The sequence below is a fragment of the Paralichthys olivaceus genome, chromosome 11, assembly GCF_024713975.1.
Source record: "Paralichthys olivaceus isolate ysfri-2021 chromosome 11, ASM2471397v2, whole genome shotgun sequence".
NCBI classification, from domain to species: Eukaryota; Metazoa; Chordata; class Actinopteri; order Pleuronectiformes; family Paralichthyidae; genus Paralichthys; species Paralichthys olivaceus.
Window position 1 is genome coordinate 10,239,805 of NC_091103.1, and position 25,816 is coordinate 10,265,620.

At 40.6% G+C, this 25,816-nt stretch overlaps 1 protein-coding gene across 1 annotated transcript in view; it reads right to left on the reverse strand.

The window, feature by feature from the left end:
- Positions 1–25,816, reverse strand: part of veph1 (ventricular zone expressed PH domain-containing 1) — a 72,104-nt gene that overhangs the window by 19,123 nt on the left and 27,165 nt on the right. The window contains exons 5-11 of the mRNA XM_069534141.1: positions 20,949–21,112; positions 18,844–19,053; positions 13,006–13,226; positions 11,441–11,671; positions 9,893–10,269; positions 6,218–6,357; positions 5,245–5,379 (exon numbers count right to left, since the gene is read on the reverse strand). Of these exons, the coding sequence (XP_069390242.1) occupies positions 5,245–5,379; positions 6,218–6,357; positions 9,893–10,269; positions 11,441–11,671; positions 13,006–13,226; positions 18,844–19,053; positions 20,949–21,112 (1,478 nt within the window). The remainder of the gene's footprint in view (positions 1–5,244; positions 5,380–6,217; positions 6,358–9,892; positions 10,270–11,440; positions 11,672–13,005; positions 13,227–18,843; positions 19,054–20,948; positions 21,113–25,816) is intronic.

The following is a 25,816-nucleotide window of genomic DNA, read 5'->3' on the forward strand; positions in this document are numbered from 1 at the left end:
GTGTTTAGAGCGACAAATTTGCAGCCGGGCAACAAGCTAATGTGGACAAACACAAGCCCATATTAGATTTATCAGGACCAGAGATGTGGATTCAGCAAACACACAAAGAAACAAAGGACGGACTATGTGAGTCTGAAAATAATCCGTCTATCCTCACGTAACCCCCTCTTCCCTTTCACTACACCCCCCACGTTCTCTCACTACAACTCACTCTATCACTGTTTTTAGATCATAATTATAATTTGATCAAGATGCAAGAGCAGCTCACAGCTGAGAGGAGGAGAGAGGCAGAGAAGGAGAAGAGGAGGAGGAGGAGGAGGAGGAGGAGGAGGGCAGAGCTACTTACTAGACAGAGGGGGAGAAAGACAGCAGGAGGTGGAGGCAGGATGAGAGACAGGGGGGAGGGTCAACCAGGAGAAAGGTGAGTGGATGAGAAGTGGGAGTATGTGAAAGGGGGGTGGAGATGAGATGGATGAAGATGGATAAAAATCTGCATAAGTGAAGATTTGTTAATTCTTTTTATCACTTTTTCTTGTCGTTAAGATGTCTCGCTTTTTTCCTTCCATCCTGCCCCCTTTTTTCTGCTTCCTCCCCCGAAAAGGTTTTATCTAATCTCGGCCTCAGCTTGATTCTCTTGGTTTTCAGCCTTTCTCTGTTCTCCTCTTCCTCCACCAAACTTTATCTCCACCATAGTTGTATCAACAAATGCGGTCACTTGAGGCAAAAGGAGGAAAAAAAGGTAAAACAATGCTTGTGAAGTATCTCCTCCGTCTCAGGCTTCCACTTTAGTTCAGTCTCCCATCATATCTTACACCACGTCTTCCTTCTTTTCCTTTTTCACTTCCTCCTCTCTCGCCCTACATCCTCTTTTCTCAGTTACTCCAAAGTTTATGTTCGTTCATTTTATTCCGCAATTACACAATCTTCAAAGGAAGATTGTGAAATTGAAGAAATCTGACTATCCTCTTGTATTTCTCATTGCACCAGGTTGTGTGTTGTGTAAACACTTGATGCTGGATGTGTCTTATTCTTGGTGCTGCTGCGATCATCTTAATGACAACTATCAGGGCACTTAGAGATCACATACTTCCGCCAAGAACCAACAGTCCCTTATAAAATCACTAGCTCCATGTTTTTATTTGGATCTGTAACAAATTGTGCACCCTCAATCACCAAAATGTTGAAAAATCTCCCATTGTTAAACAAACTGAAAAGAAAAATCCTGGACCCGCACAAAACTTTAATGGGTTCTTTCTCGACCCATACCAAATCCTTCCACCAAGTTTCCTGGTAATCCACATGATGCTCTTTGCATAATCCTGTTCACTAACTCACAAACAAACCCAAGTGAAAACATGACCTCCTTCACAGTGGTAAAAACCTCATGCTCGGGACACACTACAGAGCCAACTTTCATGCTAATGTTCCCTGCTAGCCATGAGTATGAGTACAATGCTAGTGGGGTACATTGAAAATAAAATCCAAAACTAGCTGCTTCTGTTTTCTTCTTCCTTTACATGATTTAATCGGCTAGCGTCAGTTCTTCAGTGTTTGTGTAAATATGATTTGATTGGCTGGTGCTTCTGTTGCAGCATAAAAAGTTGAGTTCTGCTCAACTTTAACCATATGTGACGTAACGGAGACGCAATGCAGTTTGACAACGCATGAGGTCACCACATTCAAAGTGAATGAGTTGCGTTTCATTTAACACCTCCAAAGTGTGGGTCCAGCGTGAGGGTCGAGACTTTTCTCTTCCTTTTTGTTGTCTTGTTTGTTTGTCCATTATTTAGCAGGATTACACAATAACTACTGGACGGGTGACCACGAAATTTGGTGAAAGGAAGAGAGATGTGTAAGGGAAGAACTTGTGCAGATCTGGATCCAATTGTTTTTTCTTTAAAGTGCACAGGGAGTGCTTTGACGTTTTCACCAATTTCCCAGGGAAAAAAGCATGACTCTAGAAAACAGGTATGTTTGGAAGACTGATTTCTGTAAGTGTGTGAAATTCGATGCAGCTTCATTGGATTTAAGGGGACTGTTGGGCCTTGGCAGAGGTATGCGCTCTATTGAGTGCTATTCTAGCTTCATGCTGAGTCTTTATCACTCAATATCTGCATGTTTTTGTTTCCAAACTTGCCCATTTTACCCATAATCTCCTTCTTACTGTGATAAAAACATGATGATGATTCAGCTCCACAGCTCTTTGTCTTTATCTCTTAACCCCGACAGAGTTCTTTTTTATTATCCCTGAAACCTATTACTTTTTTATTGACACTGTATCTCTATCAACCTTTTTATCCTCAGTATCTCACATCTATCTCTTCCCTCCTTCCTTCCATCTCTGTCATGCAGTCTTAGCCTCCCTCATCCCTCTTATCTCCCCTCACACCAGCTTTCTATTATCTCTGTGTCATAAAACTACTAAACAGACCTCTCAGAGACCAAATATAAATCGCTCTTAAACTTCTGAAGCCTCATAAAACCCTTTACTCTCCCTTTAAATCTCCCTGTCAGTACAGATATAATTGGTAACCTTTTCAGACTCATACATGTTATAGCCTTTCGCATCTCTTCTCTCCTCACCTTCCACTACATGTGTTTCCGATTGGCTGACGGTGACAGGAGTGAAGCTGGAGGTCTGATGTGGGGATAGAGAAAGAAAGCAGAGAGGAAATGCGGTGCATATGGATGGAGGGAAAGGTTGTGACCTTCTTCTTCCCTTGCTCCTGTTAAATCTCATCCTCTGTGTTCTGTTCTTATTTTTTTTAAGGAAAAAGGGACGATTAAAGTCCTTCTGTTAGTCTGTTGGCAGGTTTAATGGATCAGTATTGGTCCCAAAACGGACTTCATTAAGACAACCGGTTATATATCACTGATCCTTTAGTCTTTATGTTCTGCTCTGGTAATACAAAGCAGAGTAAAGCAAGTTTTAAAACCTCACCACTTCCTGTCTGTTGCTCCCAAAATGTACAGACAGTAGCCTTTAATGTGAAACCTTTATTGACAATTATTTTTTATAGTGAGCTAACTGTACCATTATTTTACCCCATTGGGTTTTATGTATATTTTCAAACACCTACACATACATTTCTCATTTAAGTCCTCTGCCTCATTTGTTTTACTTTAAATGTATGAAATATAATTTATTAACTAAATCTGATGGAGAACAGCTGAGAAAAAAAAACAGTTTGTGTTATTCTGAAAGCATCTTTCATTCACTTGAATAAGAAAGTAATGCACTCAGAGAAGCAAGTAGAAGAAAGTAAAATCAAATTGCTGGATCCGACCCCTCATACAGACTTGCAAAGAAAATGGTATGGGTTCTTCCTTTTATCTTTAAAACCTGAATTCTCTCTTTTCCTGAATTGATGAGATTGCTCAAAATCCTTCCTGTCTGAACAAACCCAATTAAGACATCAGATCTTAATTAGGTTTGTTGTTGTAATGGGTTGTGTTATTAATTGGGCTTTTCTCCTCAAGTGAATTCAATGTGTGTGTTTTTGCCCCAGTTTGTGCTTCACACACAGAGCTGTTGGTAGCATGACTTCATTGTACATAAATAAGATTTATTCCTCTTCAGTGGCTGTAAACATAACACATGGGCCTGCACATCTTTTAAGTTTTTATGTGTAAACACTTAACACTGCTAGAGTTTCACTCCCACAGTTGAGCACGATCAGTTGTGTTTTAAAAATAAAATGTAGCAGCGTATAATAACACAGTAGAAGAATGATTGATTATTGCATCAGCCAGAAACTGTTTTACTGGAACAAACCAATATTTCAAAAATATGATTGTGTTTTGACTCATAAGTATTCACAGCTTCACAACACCCACATGCTAAGGCCAACATGTTTTGGAAAAAGAAAACACTGGTATTGGATGACTATAAAGTATCTGATGAACTCAATATATCAACTGAGTCAGTAGCTTGATATTTAACAGACATAAAAACTCAAATCCATTTCAAGCAAATAAAGAAAAATGTGGTAAATCTAAGAAACAGGTTTTCTGCAGGTTAAAACTTTGACGTGTAAGTGAGATTTATGACCAATACTGCCGCCAGCCACCATTTTGCATTTGAAACCCTTTGGCTTGACTTTTAGGGAGCAGTCATGTCATCCAACTTTATTTACAGTATATGGTTTCAACAGGTTTAAATTACCATTTAAAATATCACAATGAGTGAAATTAGATATGACTATATGAAGATAAGGTAAAGTAGCTTAGTGGAGGATAACCCTTGAAGCGCCATGTAATCTCTCTAACTACAGGCAGACAGTAGATATCCAGAGTCTTTGTTAAGGCCAAGCCAGGGGTGCTGAGATAAATCCTGACCAGGGTCTTTGTAAACTTTATAGTTTTAATGATAAGTATATAATCATGAAATGAATATTTGTCTTGAAAAACAACAACAACAAAACAAAGTCTGATGGAAGTATCATTAAATGAAAGTTAACATATTAAGACTTAGTGTATTTAGGACCTTGGACGTAATATTTGAACATATCATAGACTTTTTAAGTTCTAATATTCTGACTGAAAGTTTCTAAGACACAGAGGAGACCCAGCTAACAATAGCAGTAACTGAACCTTACTGATGACTTTCTCGTAAACAGATGTTTACGATAATGTTTGAACCATTAAACATTACACAGCATGTGTCTTCTCACATGGTTCACATTTCCATTTGGGAGAGCGATATAAACCATACACATCTACATATACTGCATAAGTGGAATCATTATCATCTACGTAAGATGTATATATGTTTTTGTTTCTATGGGAAAGAGCCTGAATGTGTGTGTTTCTATGTTGAGGCCCCAGATGGTAACCATAGATCAATGGAGCTACTATACATCTTTTTTAGAGAAAGACAAACGACAGCTGTATTATCTTTGCAGGTCTAATTACTTCCTAGCAGCCACTTAGCTTGTCACATTGTGAAGGGGCAGCACGTGAAACACCACCCACATTCACACACTTACAAAAACACACTGCAATATGCACGTGTGTCATTGTATAACCACACCTTCATACCACACACAGACATGATAAAGATGAGGCGTCAGGGTGAACGGAGGCCTTGTATACAAGAGTTTTTTATAATTATACAAAGTGAATGTTGGAGTTTTTTTTCTTTTTTTCAGCACTATGACTTCATCCCCTCTGCTGGAGACAGATAACTTCTACACACACACACACACACACACACACACACACACACACACTGTGGTCCAGTACCTTCCTGTGCAGCGTGCTGTGCTGTGTCATAGCCATGGGAAAACTGTGAGCCCCCTTCAACTGTGTCTTCTCCCAAAGCGAAGCCAGTCTCTTGACGCACTCGTCCCTGGAGCACAGAGGGACACTGGACTTAGTCTGGTGGACAGGGGAAAAGAAAACAATTACCACGATAATACAATAAATATAATGGGGACAGCGTAGGAGGGGAAGACGGAGAAAGAAGGTTGGCAAACAAAGCCTGTCTGGTTTTACATACAACAAATGACACTCATCAACTGTAAAATACTTTCGGATATGACAATAACAGATTTCAAGGTTATAGTTTTACGATAAAACCGTAACTACTCATCTCTCTTGTATAGTACTATAGTACTATACAACATTTTCACCCCTGCCCCTTAGTTTATTGGTTATTTTGTTTGAAAGAGGATCACTAAAAACCAACTGAATGGGTTACCACGTGTCAGGGAAGAACCCCTCTTAAATTTTGATGTGGAAACAAAAATAGTTTTTTTAAGATTTTCACAGTTTTACCAGCAAATCGCAATGACAAGGATCTTTTATCTACTTTTAGATAGTTATAGTTATCCAAACAGGAGTATGATAGAAAGTATAGAACATGTGTTGGCAAGAAAAGCTTGACAATAGTAGGTAACATGCTGTGGAGGTGGTTGAGCAGAGCGGGAGAGCCACAGGGTGACAGAGACAGAGATGGGAGACCCACTACGGCAAAGACTCCTGCCACTGTGGGTCTCCCATCCCCAGCCAGACAACAAGCACTCACAGTTATTATTCATTTATTAAGAGAAATCAATGCAACAAACATAAAAGTAAAAAGTCAAACATAAATCCAACTGGCTTCTCTCATGCACAGACACTGGTGGCAGCTCTCTGTCTGTCGGTGTCTCTCTGTTGTGCTCTGCTCAGACACCTCCTCCACTTCTGCTTTTACAAGCTGAATATGTGGAAGCACCTGTAGATGCAGCAGCATCATGTGGATCCAGAGATGCGGTTGTCGGCTGGTCAGGTTGAAACAAGACTTGGCGTACAGGCAGTAGTGGCCCTTCAGAGGACAGGAGAACGACAGCTTGGCCACACAGCCTCGATTCGAATCTGTCACACAAAAACACACGTGAAAATGATGAGATGATTCATTTTCTCAAGCTAAAGTTGCAAAGCTGAAAGGTGAGGCTCGAGCTCTGTCTTAGCTCTTTCTCTCTTTGCAATGTGTCTTTGTATCTCTTGCACATATGGACTTGTGTAACATTGGGATCATGTTTACAGTGTGATTCATGCAAGGGCAATGCCTCTTGTAACCATCAAAAAAACATCTTCTCACTTTCTGGCTGAAGTCTGGACAAGAGGATTGATGCGACTCAAATCTCAGAAGGTTGGCAATGTCCAATATCCAACCCCAGTTGAGCCAGGCAAGCTGTTTCCTACTGTTACCATTGTTTTTTTGCAAAGCCAAGCAAACTGGCTACTTGCAATAGCTGTTTATTTACCAGAGGGATACATGCTCTCAGTCTTCTCCCTGAGGGGATTTCCCAAACTGGTTACAGGAAACAAGCTTTTCCTTTTTAAAACTGGAATCATCGTCAGCTCAGTTCACTGTAAACATTCTATCTGTTACAGGTTTTAATGAAAAAGTGAAACAATCTTTGCTTCAGATCACAGCAATTTACAGCCAGTCTCAACCTTCATTTGTTATTCTACAAAATTAGTCTCACATGTCAAAGGAAACATCTCGTTTCATAACACTTAATCCCTCGACAGGGTGAGTGATATAATACTGTGTATGATATACTGATCTGTTCCTCCTCATCTGAGATCCATAACAAAGTTAACATGAAAGATGGAACATACAGTATTATGACACATCCATTACTCAACACTGTCAGATCTTTGGGATAAACTCAAACATCTGCACACACGTATGAGCTACAATATGCGCTTGTTTACACTGTTTCACTCATTAGCACAAGGTTGAGTAAATATGTGCATGTGCACTCTTCTGTGTAATCCTCGTACCCTGAGAAGAAGAAGGGTCAGCAGCTCATGTCTAAGTCAGCCAGCGGTGTGATGACATCATCTAGTAGAGACCGCATGTGACATCCTATTATCCTGTACGTCTTGGGGTTGATTCTCATTAAGAGGCACCAATTGTGCACATACACTTTTAGTGTGTGAGGTCCAAGTTAGAACTCTTGCTACAGACAGGGGTGGTGGAAGTACATGTTCACTTAAAAGTACAAATGAATAGACAAAAATGAACTAAATTTTTCTATTGAGCTAAAATATATACTTGCCAAGTGTAGCCTATTCCCTATTAATGCAACAGTCATTATGGCTGAGTCTCAGTGGTGGCCTCCTCTGAATCCATTTCAGGTCTGTGTACCTGCGCTCTGGTCAAGTCTCATTTCTTATTTGATTACTTATACAAAACTATGTGAATGCAATACATTGTAAAAATGTAGTGGAGTAGAAAGTACAGATATTTGCTGATATATGTAGTGGAGCAGGAGTGAAAAGTACCCAAAATGAATCTACTTAGCTAAAGAACAAATATATGAAAAGTTGACTTAGGTACAGCAACACAGTACATGTACTTTGTTACAACCCCCACTGATTTCAGAGCCTCAACAATGTCTGTTTCATATACTGCATATTAAGAACATAAAATAATTTTAAGGGGGGTTTCGGAGTGGCTGGATGGAGTTGTTCAATATGGTTTTATATATATATATGTGTATATATTTAATGTGCTGACAGGCGTTGCTAAATATGTTAACGTTTTAACTGAAATGAAGCAAATCAAATTGAGAACCTGCAAATAAGCAAAAATCATTCCACCTGAAAGAAAATAAAATATCAAATCCCTTAATATGAGGAGAAGGAGAGGGGGTAATGTGAAAGTGTATTACAGTGTTTTAGAAAATGGATTAGATTAGATTAGTTAAGAGACGCAAGAGGTTTTTGTTTCATAGTTCAAATAAACTGCCTGACCTTTCGTCTCCAGTCTGTGTTCACTGCTATGAGAGTGTGAGTGCTGACAAAACTGCACCCATATACAAGTGTGTACATAATGTTCATCTGTTTCTACTTTGGACCTGGCTGTGTTGTATCAATGTAACTGCATCCAACAACCCTGCCCACCTCAAAACAATTAAATGCCTCTAAACCTTGATTAATTTTTCCATTAACAAATGAGCTTCATGCCCCATAGGGTTTGACTCACAGTCTTCACATTATAGCACATTCTCTCACTCCATGTTAACAAGTAAGTTAACCAGGTCTGCAGCTCAATTATATCCCACAAGTCTAAACCAATGAACTGATGGACATAAAGTCTGATGAAGTGATGTGTGCTCATAGAGCTCCAACAACTTATGAATGAACTATTAAAAACACATAAGTGAGTCACACTATTGGAATGAAGGAACGTGTCACTCAGTACAACAAACATGAGCCCTGTTGTTTATTTTGAGCTGATCCCAAAAAGACTTTCCTGTTTGAGAAAGATTTGCTAAACACTGTACCTCGTGTAGTATTACATTTTTACTTCACTAATTACCTTATTCGAAACAGAACAAATAAAAATATTAAGGATCATTCTCAACTGAATGGTAAATATTTAAAAATGAATTTAATGGAACACATTTTAAAATGATTAGATACTGCTAACCAGGGTTTTTACTTTCGGATGGACAGTTAGATGACCACAGAGGGTGGAGGCTGTACACTTCTAAAGCTAATCTGAGCCATTCATCCTGAAAAACTGCACTGTGCAGATGTTTAGATGTTTAGACGCTATGATGAAAAAATCATTAAAGATTCCACCTATAGCTCCAACTAACAGTCTTGGTGAGATTAAAATAAAACTAGAACTGCTGCACTGCGCTTGTATCCCTCCGCCAACCAGTGCAGTTCTGTTAACATATTTCGACATACTTTTTTCGACAGTCACTGTGACCTTTGACCTTTGAACACTGAAACATAATCACTTTATCTTTGAATCCATGTGACAACTGATCAAAAGTTGAAGACACTTCCTCAAGCAGTCTTAACAACAGGCCACAAACATGTTTTCTGAGGCCATCTTGACCTTGTCGTTTGACAACCAAACCGAATCAGTTAATCAATGAGTCCAAGTGAATTGTACCAGATGTGATGAAATTCCCTATGGACAATCCTACTATCACATTCACAGTAACATGAGGTCACTGTGACCTTTGACCTTTGACCACCAGAAGAATCTAATCAGATCATCCAAGTGAATATTTGTATCTGGAGAAGTTCACTCAAGGCAATCTTGAGCTTTTGCATTCACTGAAATGGGAAGGATGATCCAGATGGCGGCAGTGGATCATGATGATGGATCATGATGATGGATCCTGATCGTGGTGGCAGCTGATCGTGGACTATGATTACAACAAGACTGCTTGACATACAATATGTCTCCTCAGATACTTTGACATTCATATGATCTTCTTCACTAGCAGGTGAAAAGGTAGAATGGGAGCACCACAAAAATATTATTGTGTAGTGAAGTATACAGGGATATAAGGAGATCACACACATTTACACTGCACATGTAAATTTCAACTTAAACTACTACTCTAAAATAAATCCTTGCTGTGGTCATTACCTTCTATCACACACTGCTCTGGTGTTGGGATCTGCTGCACCACGTCCTTACAGAACGCTTTGATTGTCTCCATGTTGTCTCTTAAATGGACAAAGAGTCTGTCAGCTTCACCCTGCTCCTCCATCTCTCCATCCTCCGCTCTGCCTTCACCTCTCCCTGCCTCTTTGACCCCTCTCTTCACTGCACTGGTGATGGGCACGGAGACTTCAGCGGTCTGCTTCCTGTCTGTAGGTGGCACCTCCTGGCTTTGTGTTTGCTGATTAGTCAAAGTATCAGGGGAGATGCTGTTCGGACTTAGCTCCACTCCATCACCGTCCACCCCAGCGTCTGAGTTGATGGAGCGTGAGTGCACAGCATGGAGGGCCAAGCTCTTTGACCTGAAAGAGAAATGAGACAGTGGATTAATCCCACAGCGTTGAAGATCTAAACAACTCAAAGTCTGTCTGCCTTCACCAACACTGAGATTTGTGTGTTTTGACACCATGAAGTGTAGATCGCTTTGGTTCCAGGGTTCTGTGGAGAAACCACTTAAGCAAAAATCTATGAATAGATTTTATTGACAGTGACTTTGTTATGATGAAGAAAACATCACAACATTCAAAAGAAAAAATTTACTTTTGTGACGTGAAAATCACTGCTGTCTTTACCCGTACAGCTTTGTCCATACTGTTAATGTTGTAAAATACACAGAAAGGTTTGTTCACTCCAGTCTTCCAAGTCTTGGAAGGAAGTTACTGTAGCTACCTCCAATAAACATATGCAAACAAAACTAATAATAGAAGCTGAGAAAAGGGAACCAGTGCTCTCAGTCTATATACAACCTACATTATATTTGACTATACAGTCAAAGTTATGGATTTCAATTTCAGGTTTAAGTTTCTTTAGAGTATTTCAGAAGTGATTTTATCAGTTACAGGCCACAGTTCCCACACGGTTAATCTGATCTGGATGTAAGCACCAGGTAAATCTGTTAGAACCTTGTTAAAAGGATAACACACAAAACCGTTACCTTCAATATCATATTAACAACAGTTTCTTTGCTCACTCACTAAACTGTGACAACAAAAATGTGAATATTTCCAAGAATATTGAGCTTCTCACTTGTTCTGTGCATATGAAAATGATGTTGATATTAAGGTTCATAATTTTGATTTGGGTTATTGCTTGAAAAGTTTTACGTGTTCTATCTCTGCCTGAATTGGACAGCTGGTCCACTCTGTTGTGAAGCGCTTCCAGCACCTTTGGAAAATGTCGGCCTCTGATCTTTCTTTACTTGGCTTCGTTAGGGGGCGTGCCAGACTACCTACATGTGTGCATTGTATGGTGACGTCACATGACACCATTATCATGTAGAAATATCAGCTGACTATTGACGAGGAGTTTCGGAGCGTTCTGTATGAGTTTTGGGACTTTTTTTTAACTTTACAGGCTTTTACACACAGAGGAAACCTTTGTAACACACTAGAGAAAGAGGAAAGCTGAAAAAGCAAGATATGTTTCTTTTAAGCAGTTCTCAGCAGGGCCGTGTATTGACACAAACCAACCGACCTGTTGAATCTCATCTCTCGTCTCTCCTCCCTGACAGCTTGGCTCAGGCTGTAGCGTCGCAGGGAGGCAGGGGAGTCCTCCTCCACCTCCTCCTCTGCTCTATCTTCCCCCATCTTCTCCTCGAAGGCCTGGATCTTCACCTGAAGCTGCTGTTCCGACCCCCTTCCTACCCCACCTCCTCCACCCCCTGGAAGAGATGCACAGGGAGATGGCGGACACGCTTCGTCCACCCTGTAACGCACGAAACACAAACACAAAGAGTTGGTGGGCATGTGAGATGGAGCCAGACAGACACGTTTAGATGGATTTCAGCGTCCTCACTCTCCCATTTGATCCTATTCTGATCTCTTTCTCACGGCAACAGTCTTTATTTCTGTATCTCTCACTCGCTGTGGCCCCCTTTCTCCCTCTCGTGCTGGCTGCATCTCACCTTTTCCCCTCTCTTTCCAGCTTTGTTTTTCTTTGTCCCTCTCATTTGCTCTCTAATTTAATGATTCCCTCCCTCTTTCTCTCTCTCTATGTTTCTGTCCCTCTCACAAGCGGCCTCTATAACTCCATCATACATCCCACTTGTTTGCAAACAGAGGACTTGTCCCGTTGTTGCTTCTCTTCTGTCCTCACCCCCCGCTCTTTCACTAATAAACCATCCTGCCTCTCTCAATCCCTCATTCCTTCGATCTTTCTTCCAGAGGACCCCAAGCAAAGCCCTCTGGAAGCCTCCCATCCTGCACACAATGTTCTTGTTTCGGGGAAAAGCTGTTGCGTGTCATTCCCACAGTTCAGCCAAATGAATCCCAGTCAACTTATGCACATGAACACGCAAACACATGAACACAAACGCACACAAGCTCAAACATATGCATGTGTCGTCCCCAGATGTTGCTCATGCAAACTATGTTTTAGAAGCACACGCTTCCATTTATTGTGACGTATATGGTAGAAGTCAGTTGAGGACAGAATCAGATATGAAGCAACAGATTATATGTCTATTAGTAAAAATAAGCCACACTTTGTTGTAGGGTTTAGTATCACAGATCAGTTAAATGTGTGGGTTTAATGTGCGCATTGTCTTGGAAACAATTTCAAACAAGTTAACAAACGTTTGACTTCTCGCAGTGATATGAATATAAATCAGTCACTTTTTAGACAAATGTGTTTCGAGGTTCAATCTTAGTTGAAATGTCGCATGTGCTTTGTCTATGTTGAGCAAAAACACAAGAACCATAAAAATGCTGTAGTGAGTTGCAGTGTTTGTACAAATTCAAGTTATTTGTTCTAAATGGAAGCAAACAGGCACCAATTTAGAAATTGTAAGTGCCCACAGGGAAATTATACCTTCATTATCTAGACTGATTATCATTTGAGGGTCGTGGGGGGGAGCTGGAGCCAATCCCAGATGAATGTGGACGATGCCAAATCAGAGTTTGAACTAAACCTGAGCTCATTTGTATAACTTTCTCGGTGTCGTGCGACTGTCAGCTTCGGGTTTAGGACAACACCATTCAATGGACTCCTGTGGTGAGCCATTGGAAGGGGGTGGATTAAATGTGCTTTACTTTCCCAACCTGCAACGTATCGCCACGGCCTCCTCCAGCCGCCTCCCCAACAGCCTGGCTATAGCCGTGAAGGAGTTGCTCATCCTGTAGATGTCTTTCCCGCAGCCTCCCAGTAAAGAGGGGTAACGGTCAGTCAGAGCTCTGATCTCCAGCAGCAGGGTGTGGTGGAAGCTGTGCTCCATGCTGCCCAGGAGGGACACGAGGTAGACCAACGAGCTGTGAGCATGAGCCTGGAGAGAGGAGACGACACAGAGGACAGAGAAATGATAACATCATAATATCTGGGGATGTGATCCATGCAGGCAAGATTATACCAACGAGCTTATTGTACAAAAAGTCTAATTGACTGAAAATAGGAGCAGTGTAGCAGTTGAGAAAGAGTGAATTTTATGTATGTTAAATCCCTATTTAAACTACAAGGTTTGAACCCTGGTAACATTGGAGCAATTGTTGTGATAACAGTTGAACAAAAGGCAACATGATTCAGTAACAGCTCTCTTGCAGCGTTTTAGGGCTGAACAAAATCCTAATAAACTGAATAAGTCAAATCTCTGCACAAAAACAGAAACAGGACTCTTTGTCTAACCTTAGTCTCTAAGCTTGTGAAAAAAAATCACACAGCTTGGAAAACCAAACAAAATTCTCTTCTTCTCCTCTTCTGACTGACAAACTGTGTTCAATCAATTGATTGAGGGACAGAAAGACGGAGAAAGACAACCTGAGCTCAACAACACCTTGTTATGAGGAGGGAAGAATGCACTTACAGAGTTTGGGCATGTTTCACAAGCGCTCTCTGTAGGTACTGAATTTATGTGAGGATGATAAAAGTGCAAGAAAATGTAGACGGTGGCTTTATACTGTAACAACACGCCAAGAAAGTATTTAGGAGTTTCTGTGATCCAACACAAAACTGAAACAGGAGCCTGGAGGGCAGATACAAAGACTGTATACCAAGTGTGCTACTTCTGCACAGTTCAGGCTGTAATCCACCTACTAATTCCACAAACGTCTGTCTGTTTGTGAAACATCTCTCATGAACCGTTCATTTATATGCTTCAAACTTGGCATGTGTATTGGTAATGGCCAGAGGTGGCACAGTGGTTATAGGGTTATTAATGCTAACATTATAGGGTTAGCATGAATAAAATGTGAATAAACACAGGGGTAGGGCAGTATGCCTGCAGTCTGTTCACTGAGTTGAACATGTCTACTTCTATGTCCTCAGATAAACTGCAGCAGTGGACTTAACTACATCAAACCGTGGGTAAAAATCGCCTCCAGAACATTTGAATAATTTCATTATTTTTATTTTACCATATCAGACTGACACAGACATACTTGGGTGTCGTGGGTGCTGATCTCAATCAAGAAAACCACATTCATAGTATCACTTTAGCAATTTATCTTCAATATTAAAACATGTTTTGTTGCTTCAATACTCAATATCGAGCTGAATTACAGAGTTTTTACTTTTTTAAGTTGTGAACTTGGGTCTGTAGATTGTGTTGGTTGCTTGACAGACCTCTGAAATAGCTGGCATTCAATATACTGTATGACAAAATAAGAGCAGGTCAGTAAATCATTCAAACTTCTATACAAACCACACATACGTTCCATTGTATGAAAACATTGACTGTAAAATCTTCATTGTAGATAAACAAAGTAGGATGAACACAACGCTTTCTACCTTCACTGTGCATCATACAATGTTTATAAAAAAGCTCTGCCAACAACCTCCAGCACACAAACAATAAAAAAATGACAGTATATCGTAAAACTGTTTGAGGAGGACTCACTGATGACAAGGAATAAATCTGAAGAAGCTCCAGAGCATCAACACAGGCCAAGAGAACGGAACATGACAAACACACAGGTTTAGAGTGGCCACTGCGTTAGTTACATTTTCTCACAACAATACCTCCATTACATGAGTAGAACTTTCATTATTTACAGTTTGCGACATAACGTCTGCAAAGTGAGACGTTAAATGTGCTATTAAAAGACTGCCAGAGCACGACGTCCTCTCTAATCAAATGTAACAGATCGTGTTTAATTGTTGGGAAAACCCAATTGGTCTTGATTTGATGTACATCACTGGTTTGACTCATGACTAATAGAATAAATGTTCAATTCTGCAAACGAGGACGGTAACAGGAAGTTTATAAGAACTACGAACTGTTGTATTTAATTATGAGTTTTCATGTTCTCCGAAAAAAATAATGGAGCAGATATTCCCCCAACGTGCAGCTCTGACAAGAAAGATATAGATCTGGAGAGTGAAATCAGTTCTTTCTGCTTGATGTGCACCCCACACACACACACTCATTCATTTCCATCACATCATTATCATAATTCCACCAAGAATGGAAGCCAATCTCCTCTGGCGGTAGCACATGTGCTTGTGTGTTGAACATTCAAAAAACTTCATTTAAATAGTGAATGATTCAGAATTTAAAAAGGAAAAAACTAAAGAAAACACTACATTGGTCCATCAACATGCCAAATCTTCTCTCTGCTCATTAACTTGTTTTCTTTTTATACTTTATCTTTGCATGCTTGCTTTGTCCTTTGGTTTCCCCTGATTGTTCATGTGTACACTGATCTCTCTGCTTCCTCTCTCTCTGCAGTCTGGCACTAACTCGCTGCTTAACAAGGCCCATGGAGATGCTGCTGTGTGCATGACTGTCTGATTTCTTTCCCAGAGAGCGGCAGTGACAGTCATCGTGTTCTGTATAACACGAGAGAGGCCATTTTAATTCGTAAATCTGCTTATTTCTCTCTGAACTGAGACACAGTGAGGGATTTCAGCAAATTGATATTACAGGAAATGTGATGTTTTTATTTTATATCCTTTCTTCTGTATTAAAACCGAATTTTAAGATCAGATCAAACTCTTTTATTTATATTATGGTATTTAATCTACTTCCATTCTACATCTTATGCTTTCAAGACACATGCTGATTTTCACAATTGCCACTTTACTCTGATGGTTTACCAAAGGTCTGATACTGTCTACACTTTTTTGACTACGTCCACAACAGCTTCAACACTTTTAAATCAACCCTATGGACTGTGTGGCATAATCTGTCTCTATGCAAGTTGTTCCCAACCCCTTTAGATTCATGATTATTTCAACAAAAGTAAAGGTAGCTTGAAAGCTCTTATAGGTTATATGTTTCTATGAACTATGAACAAAGAGTCATTTTACCATCTGGGCAGGTTTTATGAGCCAAAAGAAATAAACTATGCAGCACTTCTGAGGAACATGACAAAGACAGGAGAATTGTCTGAAAATAAACTGACTTATTGCAACAACTACATTTTTCCCCTACTCACATTATCTTGTTTAACTTGTTAATCACTATATCTTGTGGGTCACAAGTTGGCAACAACTGCTGCTATTTGTTTAGTAATTATATTTTTTACTTTGCTTCAAAATACAAAATACAACCAGCAATGACATATACATTTTATGGAAACCATATGATGCAGGGAAATGCAGCCCAAGTTTTTGTGTGGTTGACATACAGTAGATACAGGACAAATATATAAATACTCAAAGATCACCACTAGGTAAAGCCTCAGAGATATAGTTGAAATGGAGTCTCTGAATCAAATCGAATTTTATTGATTTAACAGCTAATAAACATATTTCACTTCATCAGTGGGACTACGTGCTGTAGGTCTGCTGGATGTACCAGAAGTGTAAAGGGGATTTTTTTCACTCAGATCTTTGGTGAGAATTGTGACATATTTCAGTTCAGAAACATAAAATGGACCAATTCTCTTCAGGAGGTAAAGGAAGCCAAAGAGAGAGTGTTGCAATCCTGCTAGAGGCAAGTAAAAATGCATCTGAGTGTGTGTGTGTGTGTGTGTGTCGGGCACAAACACAAGCCCACGGGAGGCACTCTCCACTGCCATCACCAGGAGGCCTCTGCAGAGGCATTTCCCAGAAAACCATGGGTTATTTATCAAATGGTTCCAATGTGAAGAAAGACAGGACACTACAGTCTGACCAATTGTGTGTGTGTATGTGTGTGTATGCATGCGCGTGTGTGCATATGCGTGTGTGTGTGCCGAGGCTGTGTTGGCAGGTTTTTCGACAAGAAGATTGAGGAGGAAGGGAACTTTTGGAGGAAAGGTTTGCCTAGAGTAATAGCAAACCTTATTATGGTTTCCAGATCCATGATTTCTGTCTGTGTGTCTATATATATCTATGGGTTTGTGTGTGTGTGTGGGGGGGGGTGCACTTCATCTACAGACAGGCGTGATGTATTTTTCCCCTTACGTTAATTTCCCCAAATTATTGTTAAACTATCTTAAATGGACCCAGAGGAAAAGAGAGTGGGAACCTTCACCCTGTCCTGCTGTCACCTTCATCCCTCTGCGCGCACACACACACACACACACACACACACACACACACACACACACACACACACACACACACACACACATACACACGTCAGTGTAACTGTAATCTGTGACTTCATCCTATCTGTGCTGCGTGGGTGTGTATTTAATACTCTATACAGGGAGTCTGTGCTAAGGTGGTGGCCAACTTCAGAGTTTCTGTGTGTGTTCCTGGTAAAAACCTCAGCATCTATAATTCACACACTTCCCTGTCACATGCAACAGCAATGGCAGCAATGCCACCTTGCAGTTTGCTCCAGTCGTTAAGCTAATAAACCTGCAATCAGCAGCTAAAGTGTTTTAGCAGAGGGCTCCTGTCACAGTCAGTAACACTCCTGACTCTGAGACAAGCTATTAGCAGAAAATGAGCAGCCAAGTCTGCAGGACAGCCAGGGGTTGGTCAAAATTAGCCTCATGGGACACGATTAGCTTCATTAATTTTGATTTTCTTAACCTTCCACAAAGTGTTGAGTACTGGAGCCTGACTGACATGGAGTTTTGGGGGCCGATATTTCAAAGTAAAAAATGCACAATACTGATATACTTGAGGAAATATATATATGAATGGCATCCTAAGGTTTCGGTGCAAAATAAACTAAGGCGGTGGAAGCAAAGGTATTCTTAACATGCTTATTACACTCAATTTATCTTACACAACATAAATATACAGCTGATTTGATGTTGTTAGTTTTTCTTACTATGTCGACACAAGATCAGCAAAGTACATTTCTGAGGTTAATGTTCCATTAAATTGTGTTATGACTGCACCATTAGACTACAGCTAAACAACCTGGTTGTTAAATATTCCCGCAAATTAGATCTTTGCTTTTTCTACCAGCAGGACAGAAGTTTCTAATTCCCCTGAGGGCTCGGCATCTGCTTGTTTCACTGAACACTGATGTAGGCGTTAGACAGCAGTCAAAACCTCCTGATCTGCCCGGCCTGTCCGGTCTGGGAGAGAGAGAGAGAAAGAGAGAGTGTGTGTGTGTGTGTGTGTGTGTTTTATTCTTGGCAGGACAACAGAGAACAAGTCATGTGAGATCGTAGCCCATTTCTCCCTACTCATTAAAATAATCACTCCTGCCTGTTTCAGTGTGTGTGTGTGTGAGTGCCCACTGTCAGGCAGACCTACATTCATAGCATTGTTCCCATGTCATTTGACATGAATGGCAGCTTGTCTTCGCCGAGCCAATGCACTGACAGAACATACATGTGCAGCAGAACCAACCACCCTGTGTAAGCCTCCACCAACCAGTGCAGTTTCCTACTTTTTCTTTCAAACTCATATGAGGTCACCGTGACCTTTGACCTTTGTATGCAATCATGCTGCCTCTTAAATACACACACTGTCACTCTCTGTGGCAAACAACAGCTGCAAGTGAATGTAAACTTGTCAATCTGCATATGTGTGGGTGTGTGTGTGTGTGTGTGTACCTCACTGATGATGCCGACGGCGCCGTGGGTTTTGGCCACGTGACCCAGGAGAGCAGGGCACTGCTGTCCCACAGTCCTCAGCGCTGGCAGGAAGCTGACCAGCGAGGAGGGGCTGGCCTGCGACACGTCTACGAGCACGCCGAGTAGCGACTCAGTCAGAGACTTGTCACAGAGATAACCAACCAACAAAGGCACCTGCGGGCTTAACATCTGCGTGGGAAACAAAAGAATAAAGCCTGATTTGTAAATGATTGATAATAACAGTGAGAGGTTCTGTCAGTTTGTGCTTCGACACGACGCAACAGAGGCTGGATGTGTGTTTGATGGAGGCTGGAGGTGAGAGGGGGTGGGGGGGGGGGGGGGGGGGGGGAATCTTGGAGCCGGATGAGGAGCCTGGTGACTAATCACAAACAAGAGCTCGTCCATGGAACTGTCTGGAAAAAGTGAGTGAATGAGCAGTTCCCCCTCATTATCTAAACTGGTTCCACTGCACTGCAGTCCACTGACTATGCCCATCAGTGCACACCTCCTGCTGATGCTCTGAGTCACTTGTTCTGAACAATCATGTGAATATCAAACAGCATCTCCTCCTCAGGGGAGACAATGTTTGACCGCTGAAAAATGTAAGTTATGTAATATTAATCTTTTCAATACTCCACCACTTCCAGTGAGCAACTATTAGTACGGAGAAGATCTGGTAACTGCTGCGATAAACGCTGTTACAATCACAACAGAAGTATTCTGTGCGTCTCTGTGGGGGGTGGAGATCAGAATAACTCCAGATGGCTGGTGTTTCTTTCTCCCAGTGCTTGACATGAGAGTGTTTTACCACAATGTGCTGTGTTTGCTGGTATGTGGTACTTTCCCCTCATGTTGTACATCAGCAGCTCTGCTCGAAAATAAGCAGGATTAAGGGAATTCCTGTTGAGAAATACTTCACATACACTGAGGCATTTCCACACTTATAACTACGTTCCAGTGGATTTTTTCAGTGTTCACATATGCTCAATACGGGATATAATAAAGTTGAATGGTAAAAGGTGTGATTAAGCTTTTACTCATGGGGAGAAATGTGAGGAAAAACATCCCCCACGTAGTTTGATGTGAGCCAATTATGGAAGGTTTCATGTTTTAGTTGGTACCGGTCTACAACTTCCTGTAACAGTTATTTTAAAGTTGAGGAAAACATTACTATTTGAATAGATTCAATGCTGTTTGACGGCATCTTTAAAGGGACATTCATATTCGACTTGAGATGGTGAATTCACACCAAGATTTAATCCTAAATGTCGAGTCACATTCACGTTCTCACAGACACCGGAAAACCCACAAACAGCACACAAGCTCTAATCTAATTGCAGGCGCGAGGTGTGTGTTAGCATCGCTACATCCGCAAGCATCACTACTTCTGGTTGTGGACTTTTAAGCTTCAAACACGGTGTAAATGACCCTGTTTCGAGTCAAATTTGAATGTCGTGGTTTGCGGACACTTGGATGACACCACACAAGCAGTATGAAGGCGTATTATGTTTTTTTCTGATGTTTTATTATGTCTGAAGTGAAGGTTACCTTGGCTGTAAAACTGTTCACCCCTGAGACACTACTAAAGTGTTTTGTGGACTCAAACACTTCCTCCACCCCTCAATCGGCATAGTGCTGAGTAGACGAGTCTGTGAACAATCCCTTTAAGGGTCGACTTTGCATGTTCTCTCTGTGTCTAAGTAGGTTTTCTCTAGCTTCCCCCCAAAGACATGCTGATTGGGGATTGATTGATTGGTTGATAAATTGAATGTGAATGTAAGTTGTTTGTAACTATATCTTGACCTTGTGATACGCTGGCAAGCTGTCCAGGGTGTACCCCGCCTATCGGGCTCCAGATCCCCCTAACACCCTCAAATGATAAGCAGTACAAATAATGGATGTATGGATGGAACAAAATATAGTCTGGATTTAAATCGCTGGCAATGTGATAAGTAGGGAAATTCACTCCAGCCATGTGCTGTGAAAGTGGATACAAGTGAACAGTTTTATTTCCCCACAGTACATTTTGTTTTATTTCTAACATACTAGACAGAACTACACATGCAAAACGCACAAACACTCACAAGTGGATGTTGTTCTGCGACCATCTGAATGAGTCTGATCAGGTGCTGTTGCTCCGGAGACTCCAGCTGTGGCATCATCGTAGTGAGGTTGCCTAGGTGACAGTGGATGGTATCTGGTTGTCTGGGGTAAACTGACGGCAACACTCGCAACAACATGTGGTTACCTGCCAGAGAGAGAGAGAGAGAGAGAGAGAGAGAGAGAGAGAGAGAGAGAGAGAGAGAGAGTCCCATATTTGACACCAATTTGTACGAAGACATTTGAGAACTTATTTATTTTCCACTGATGCTGGTTAACAGTCTACAGCCTACAACAAATCCTGTATATCTGGAGGTTCCAATAATCAATTCTAAATGAGGGATATGGGGAAACCTGAGAACTTGGAGATAAACCAAATGTTTTAACATGGGTGTGAAGGTGTGTGCTACAGAAAACCTTTACTGGGTAGTTCAGATCATAATTTTACTTTCTGCACTCTCTTCTAATCATGTTTGTCTTGACTTAGGTTTTTTAAAACTTGATTAACTGCTCATGTTTCTTGTTTTTTCCTGTCTGTTGCCACATTCCCAGATCTCTCTAATTAACTTGGTGACATTTTATTGCTAAGTGATAATCAGACCCAGATTGTATGAAAGTGAAATATCCCAAGAAGCTTTCTGTGGTGACACTGTGACGTCACTGTTCTTCATTTCGCCCAAGAAAACAGGCACGGGATTCCAGGTTGAAATAAGACACAAGATTCCCAGTCAAAATCAAACATCCGTGTAAAGGACTAAAACTTTCTGCAATTGTTTTTAATGTTAAGCGATGCTGATTTAGGAAAAGCAGAAAGTCAATGCTGACTGGTGCTAAAGCATTACTTGACGTAAAGGTGTCCAAACATAAATACGTCTAAACCAGCCCAACAAAGCCCACGACTTTACCCAACATCTTAAAATGATGCATATCGTTGCACAAAGACTCTCTTTTTAAGATTTCAATCTACGGCTTTACATCATACGGTGGAACCAAAAGAGAATATAATGTTTAACAGCAGGAACATTTCAGCGCTTATTATAAAAGTTGCCTACAATTTAAATTGATTGGAGGAAAGACAGTCTGAAAAAAGGAAGAAGGTGGATAAAATAAAGCATGTTCAGGAGAGGAAGGAAGTGAGGTAGGAAGGAAGGAGTTAGCAGTTAGCTAACATTCACATTCATTCAAAGCTCAAACACTGACAGTAAAAATGGGATTCCTGAAAACAAAATGTTTCAGGAGAATGCCCATGTGATGATCAAATGAAAGTGGACAATCGATTAATGTTGCGAGAGCTGCTTAGATGTGCTGCAGCTGTAATCAGAAGTCGATTGCTGTTTCAGTCAAATTCTGTGCATGTATCCACAAGTGGAAAATGTCAATTACTATGATTTAATCAACTGCACTTCTTTCATTTTCTATACTCACACTAAATAAATCCATAAATCCAAAAATGTTGTCCTATGTAACAGCAAAGTTGACTTTGCATTGTGCTGATATATGAATAAAGCAGCTAAAGAGAATTTATTTATCTGTCTGATCTAAACATGGAGCACTCATGTCATTTTGGATCAAACCTACATGAATGATTTAACATAACAGGTGATCCACAGCTATAAATCACCTTAACCACGGGGTGTGTGCTCAAAGATGAGACGGCTGGTTCTGATCAACAGATCATCCGCTCTGTGCTGAAGGCAGAGAGGAGATAAATATTTAGATACATAGTCACTGCATGGCTCTTCTTGTGTCTTAATCGTATATTATACTGCATAACGTTACACGACCACACCCCCAGTCCCTATGAAGCAAATCCCTATTAAAGGAGACAGACATAGTTGATGTACAGAAGGTGTGAGCTGGTAATAACTATAAAGCTGTGGCTGTAGCATTTACACGTCTGTTCAGAGGAATGTTAAAAGGCAGGAGGAGACGAGAGTCTGCACACGGACACACTGACAAGGATTTATAGAGCTTACCTGGTTTTAGCTGCCGCTAAATTGTACCCTCAGGCAACACAAGCACACACGCACACACACAGACACACCTAAACACACAAACAGGATGCATGACGCACACTATTTGTGGGAATATACTCTTGATCATTGATTAAATGTGTGGGCAGTGTCTGACCTTCATACCTTCATTCCAGTGTACAACCCCACAACATGACGTATACAAATCTCCAATAAATATCCTGTAATGACCTTTGATCACAAAGGCGACATTTTTGAAAGGTTGCAGGGACATTTTCCAAGAAAAAAAACAATCAGCTAACTGTCAAACTATTGTTAACTTTATGTGAAGAGGCAGGAAAGGACTTGGTGTCTCATTTTGGGGTGTGTGGGTTTTTCCGAATGTCACATTAGAATCCAAAGTATCATAAAAAAAATTAACCAATCCTGGATTTAACTTGGAATAAAAACCCCTTTGATAGAGCTGTTGGCAACCTGACTGTGTTATATTCTTTCTTTGTCCCCTCTACATTAAAATGTGGAATAAAACACTTCCATAAAGGCCCATAAAACAGTTTGAGTCATTGGGAAAATGATTTGGATGGATAGGGCTGTGGTGAAAAATAAAAAAATTACAACCCATAAAACCAGAAACACTCTTAACAGCACTGGGGTCTGTGCATCTACATCTTTCTGAGATCTGGATTAAAGATACACATGCATCTTTCATTTGACAAATTTTTGCATGTTGAATAAAAATATTTTTGACCCCAGAGGCTGCGAACTAAAACAAACCAAAGTGGATCAAGATACTTTTAATGGAGGGTAAGGGACAGCGCATAGAGTTCATGACTGAAGAGCAAAAACAAGCTTTTACACAATTCTTTAAAAGAGACTCATTTCCTTTCCAGTTGAAGGGTGATACTTAAAATAAATAAATAAAAGAATTACCACAAAAAAGCTGCATTCAAACATGCACTGCTAAGAATACAGCAGGAAAATGTCACGAGCAAGTGGGCGTGTCAATGACGTCTCTAACACTTAATGGGCGCAAAACTGAAAAAGACTTGCGATATCTCAAGATGATGTTGTTGGGAACGTGTATGTCCAACCCAAAGAATCATTTCAACATATGTGAAAATGTCCAGACGTTTTCAGGAGTCTCAAAACGGCTGATGTCAGTTGTCTTTTCTCGTAGGTAACAAGGGATAAAGTTTGTCTTGGTAGTGGACCTATTAGTTGTCCTGGATGAGATATACAAGATATACATACAAGACTAATATATATTTTCATTATGAATGAACCATTTGTTCAGGAACATTTCATTTATATTCAATATACTTCATCTGCCATAAGAAACTCTATATACACAGAACTCTTGTATCACAGAGGTTATTGTAAAGACAAAATCTGCAGAGATCAGCACATATGATTTCCAGTCACAATGTTTTTTTACAGAGCTTTACGACTTAAACCTGTTTTCTTCCAGCACTCGCTGCCTGGTTTTATGTCCCTCAAGTCATATCAGGCAGCTTGAGTAACCATCAGGTGGGAGAGGGCTGGGAGCAACTGTCAAATCAGAATGTAAGAGACAGGAGACAAAACTCATGTCTTTGGGATTCTGTGCATTCTTGGTGCATGAGCAACGTCCATCCCCCTGCTACACTGTAAAAATCATTTAAAGAACTCAGGCACATGACTGCCCGACTTTTTGGATGGGGTCCAGCTACCAGAACTACTTTTCAACACTTGCACACATGACTCATATGTTTTATGCATAAATATATTTTATACAGGCTGTAAATCAGTCTACACCATAACAGCCATCCAGATGTACAGCAGTGCATTACATGAATATATATCCACACACACGCGAACAGACAGTCAGATCTGCAGAGTGAAAATACAGTGACCATTCACCTACAGTAGTCAACTTCACCCTCCAGGCTCTTTCTGTCTCTCCATCCAATCTGACTCAAACCTCCTTTTTATTCTTCATCGTCAACAAAGAAGACACTCTCAGAGAAAATTGAATCCCAAAAAGACGCATGACACAGCCTTCCTGCTAACTGCTGATTCAGCAGAATGAGGTGCAGCTGTGAGGACGGTTGACTCATCTGCAAGCTTGATATCAAATATCAAAAATCATTGTAATATTTAAACAATAAAGGAGGTAAAGGTCTTTTTATTGCAAAAGCAACCTGTTAGCATTTTCCAAACTGATGGCACCATGTTCAAGTTATGCTTTGACCTCTTGGTGAAGTTTAGGAAAGTTCACTTCATGCTTGAAAGGCAGGAGAGGAGATGAGTAGCATCAGAATTTTCTGGATCTCTTCCTGCTGTATTCTCACATGGGCTCATTCGGACATTCTCCAGACATTATACTTGCAGGACTGGCAGGAAAAGCTTCTGAAAATGTCTGGAGTAACCGACTCGGACATTTGCGCTTTCGCATACTACCTCTTGGGAAGATTTCATGAAAATCTGAGGAATTCTCTACATGTCTAAAAGCAGCTTTAGCTTAACCACCAACTTCAAAAACCAGTTTTGCTCAGTGACCTGCTGCTCAGCGTAGGTTCAATTTCATTTCTAGACAACTAATGTGTAACAGGATAATTTGAACAAAGAAATATCCTAATTAATACAGACAGAATGAACTTTTGTCCTGTAGCGGTATAATTGTAAAATCTGGGTCCCATGTGAGAAGAGTAAGTAATACAATTAAAGTAATATCCCCACTGGAAACTTGTGTACTTCTCTTTACCTCTCGTCTGTCATTAGTCAGTTTCTCCAATTCCATTTCACTGACTGTGTTGCACTATACAGTTCTCTCTGTGGTGGTAATAACAATACAGATACTGATCACAAGGTAGATGAAGTCCCGATATACAGTTATTATG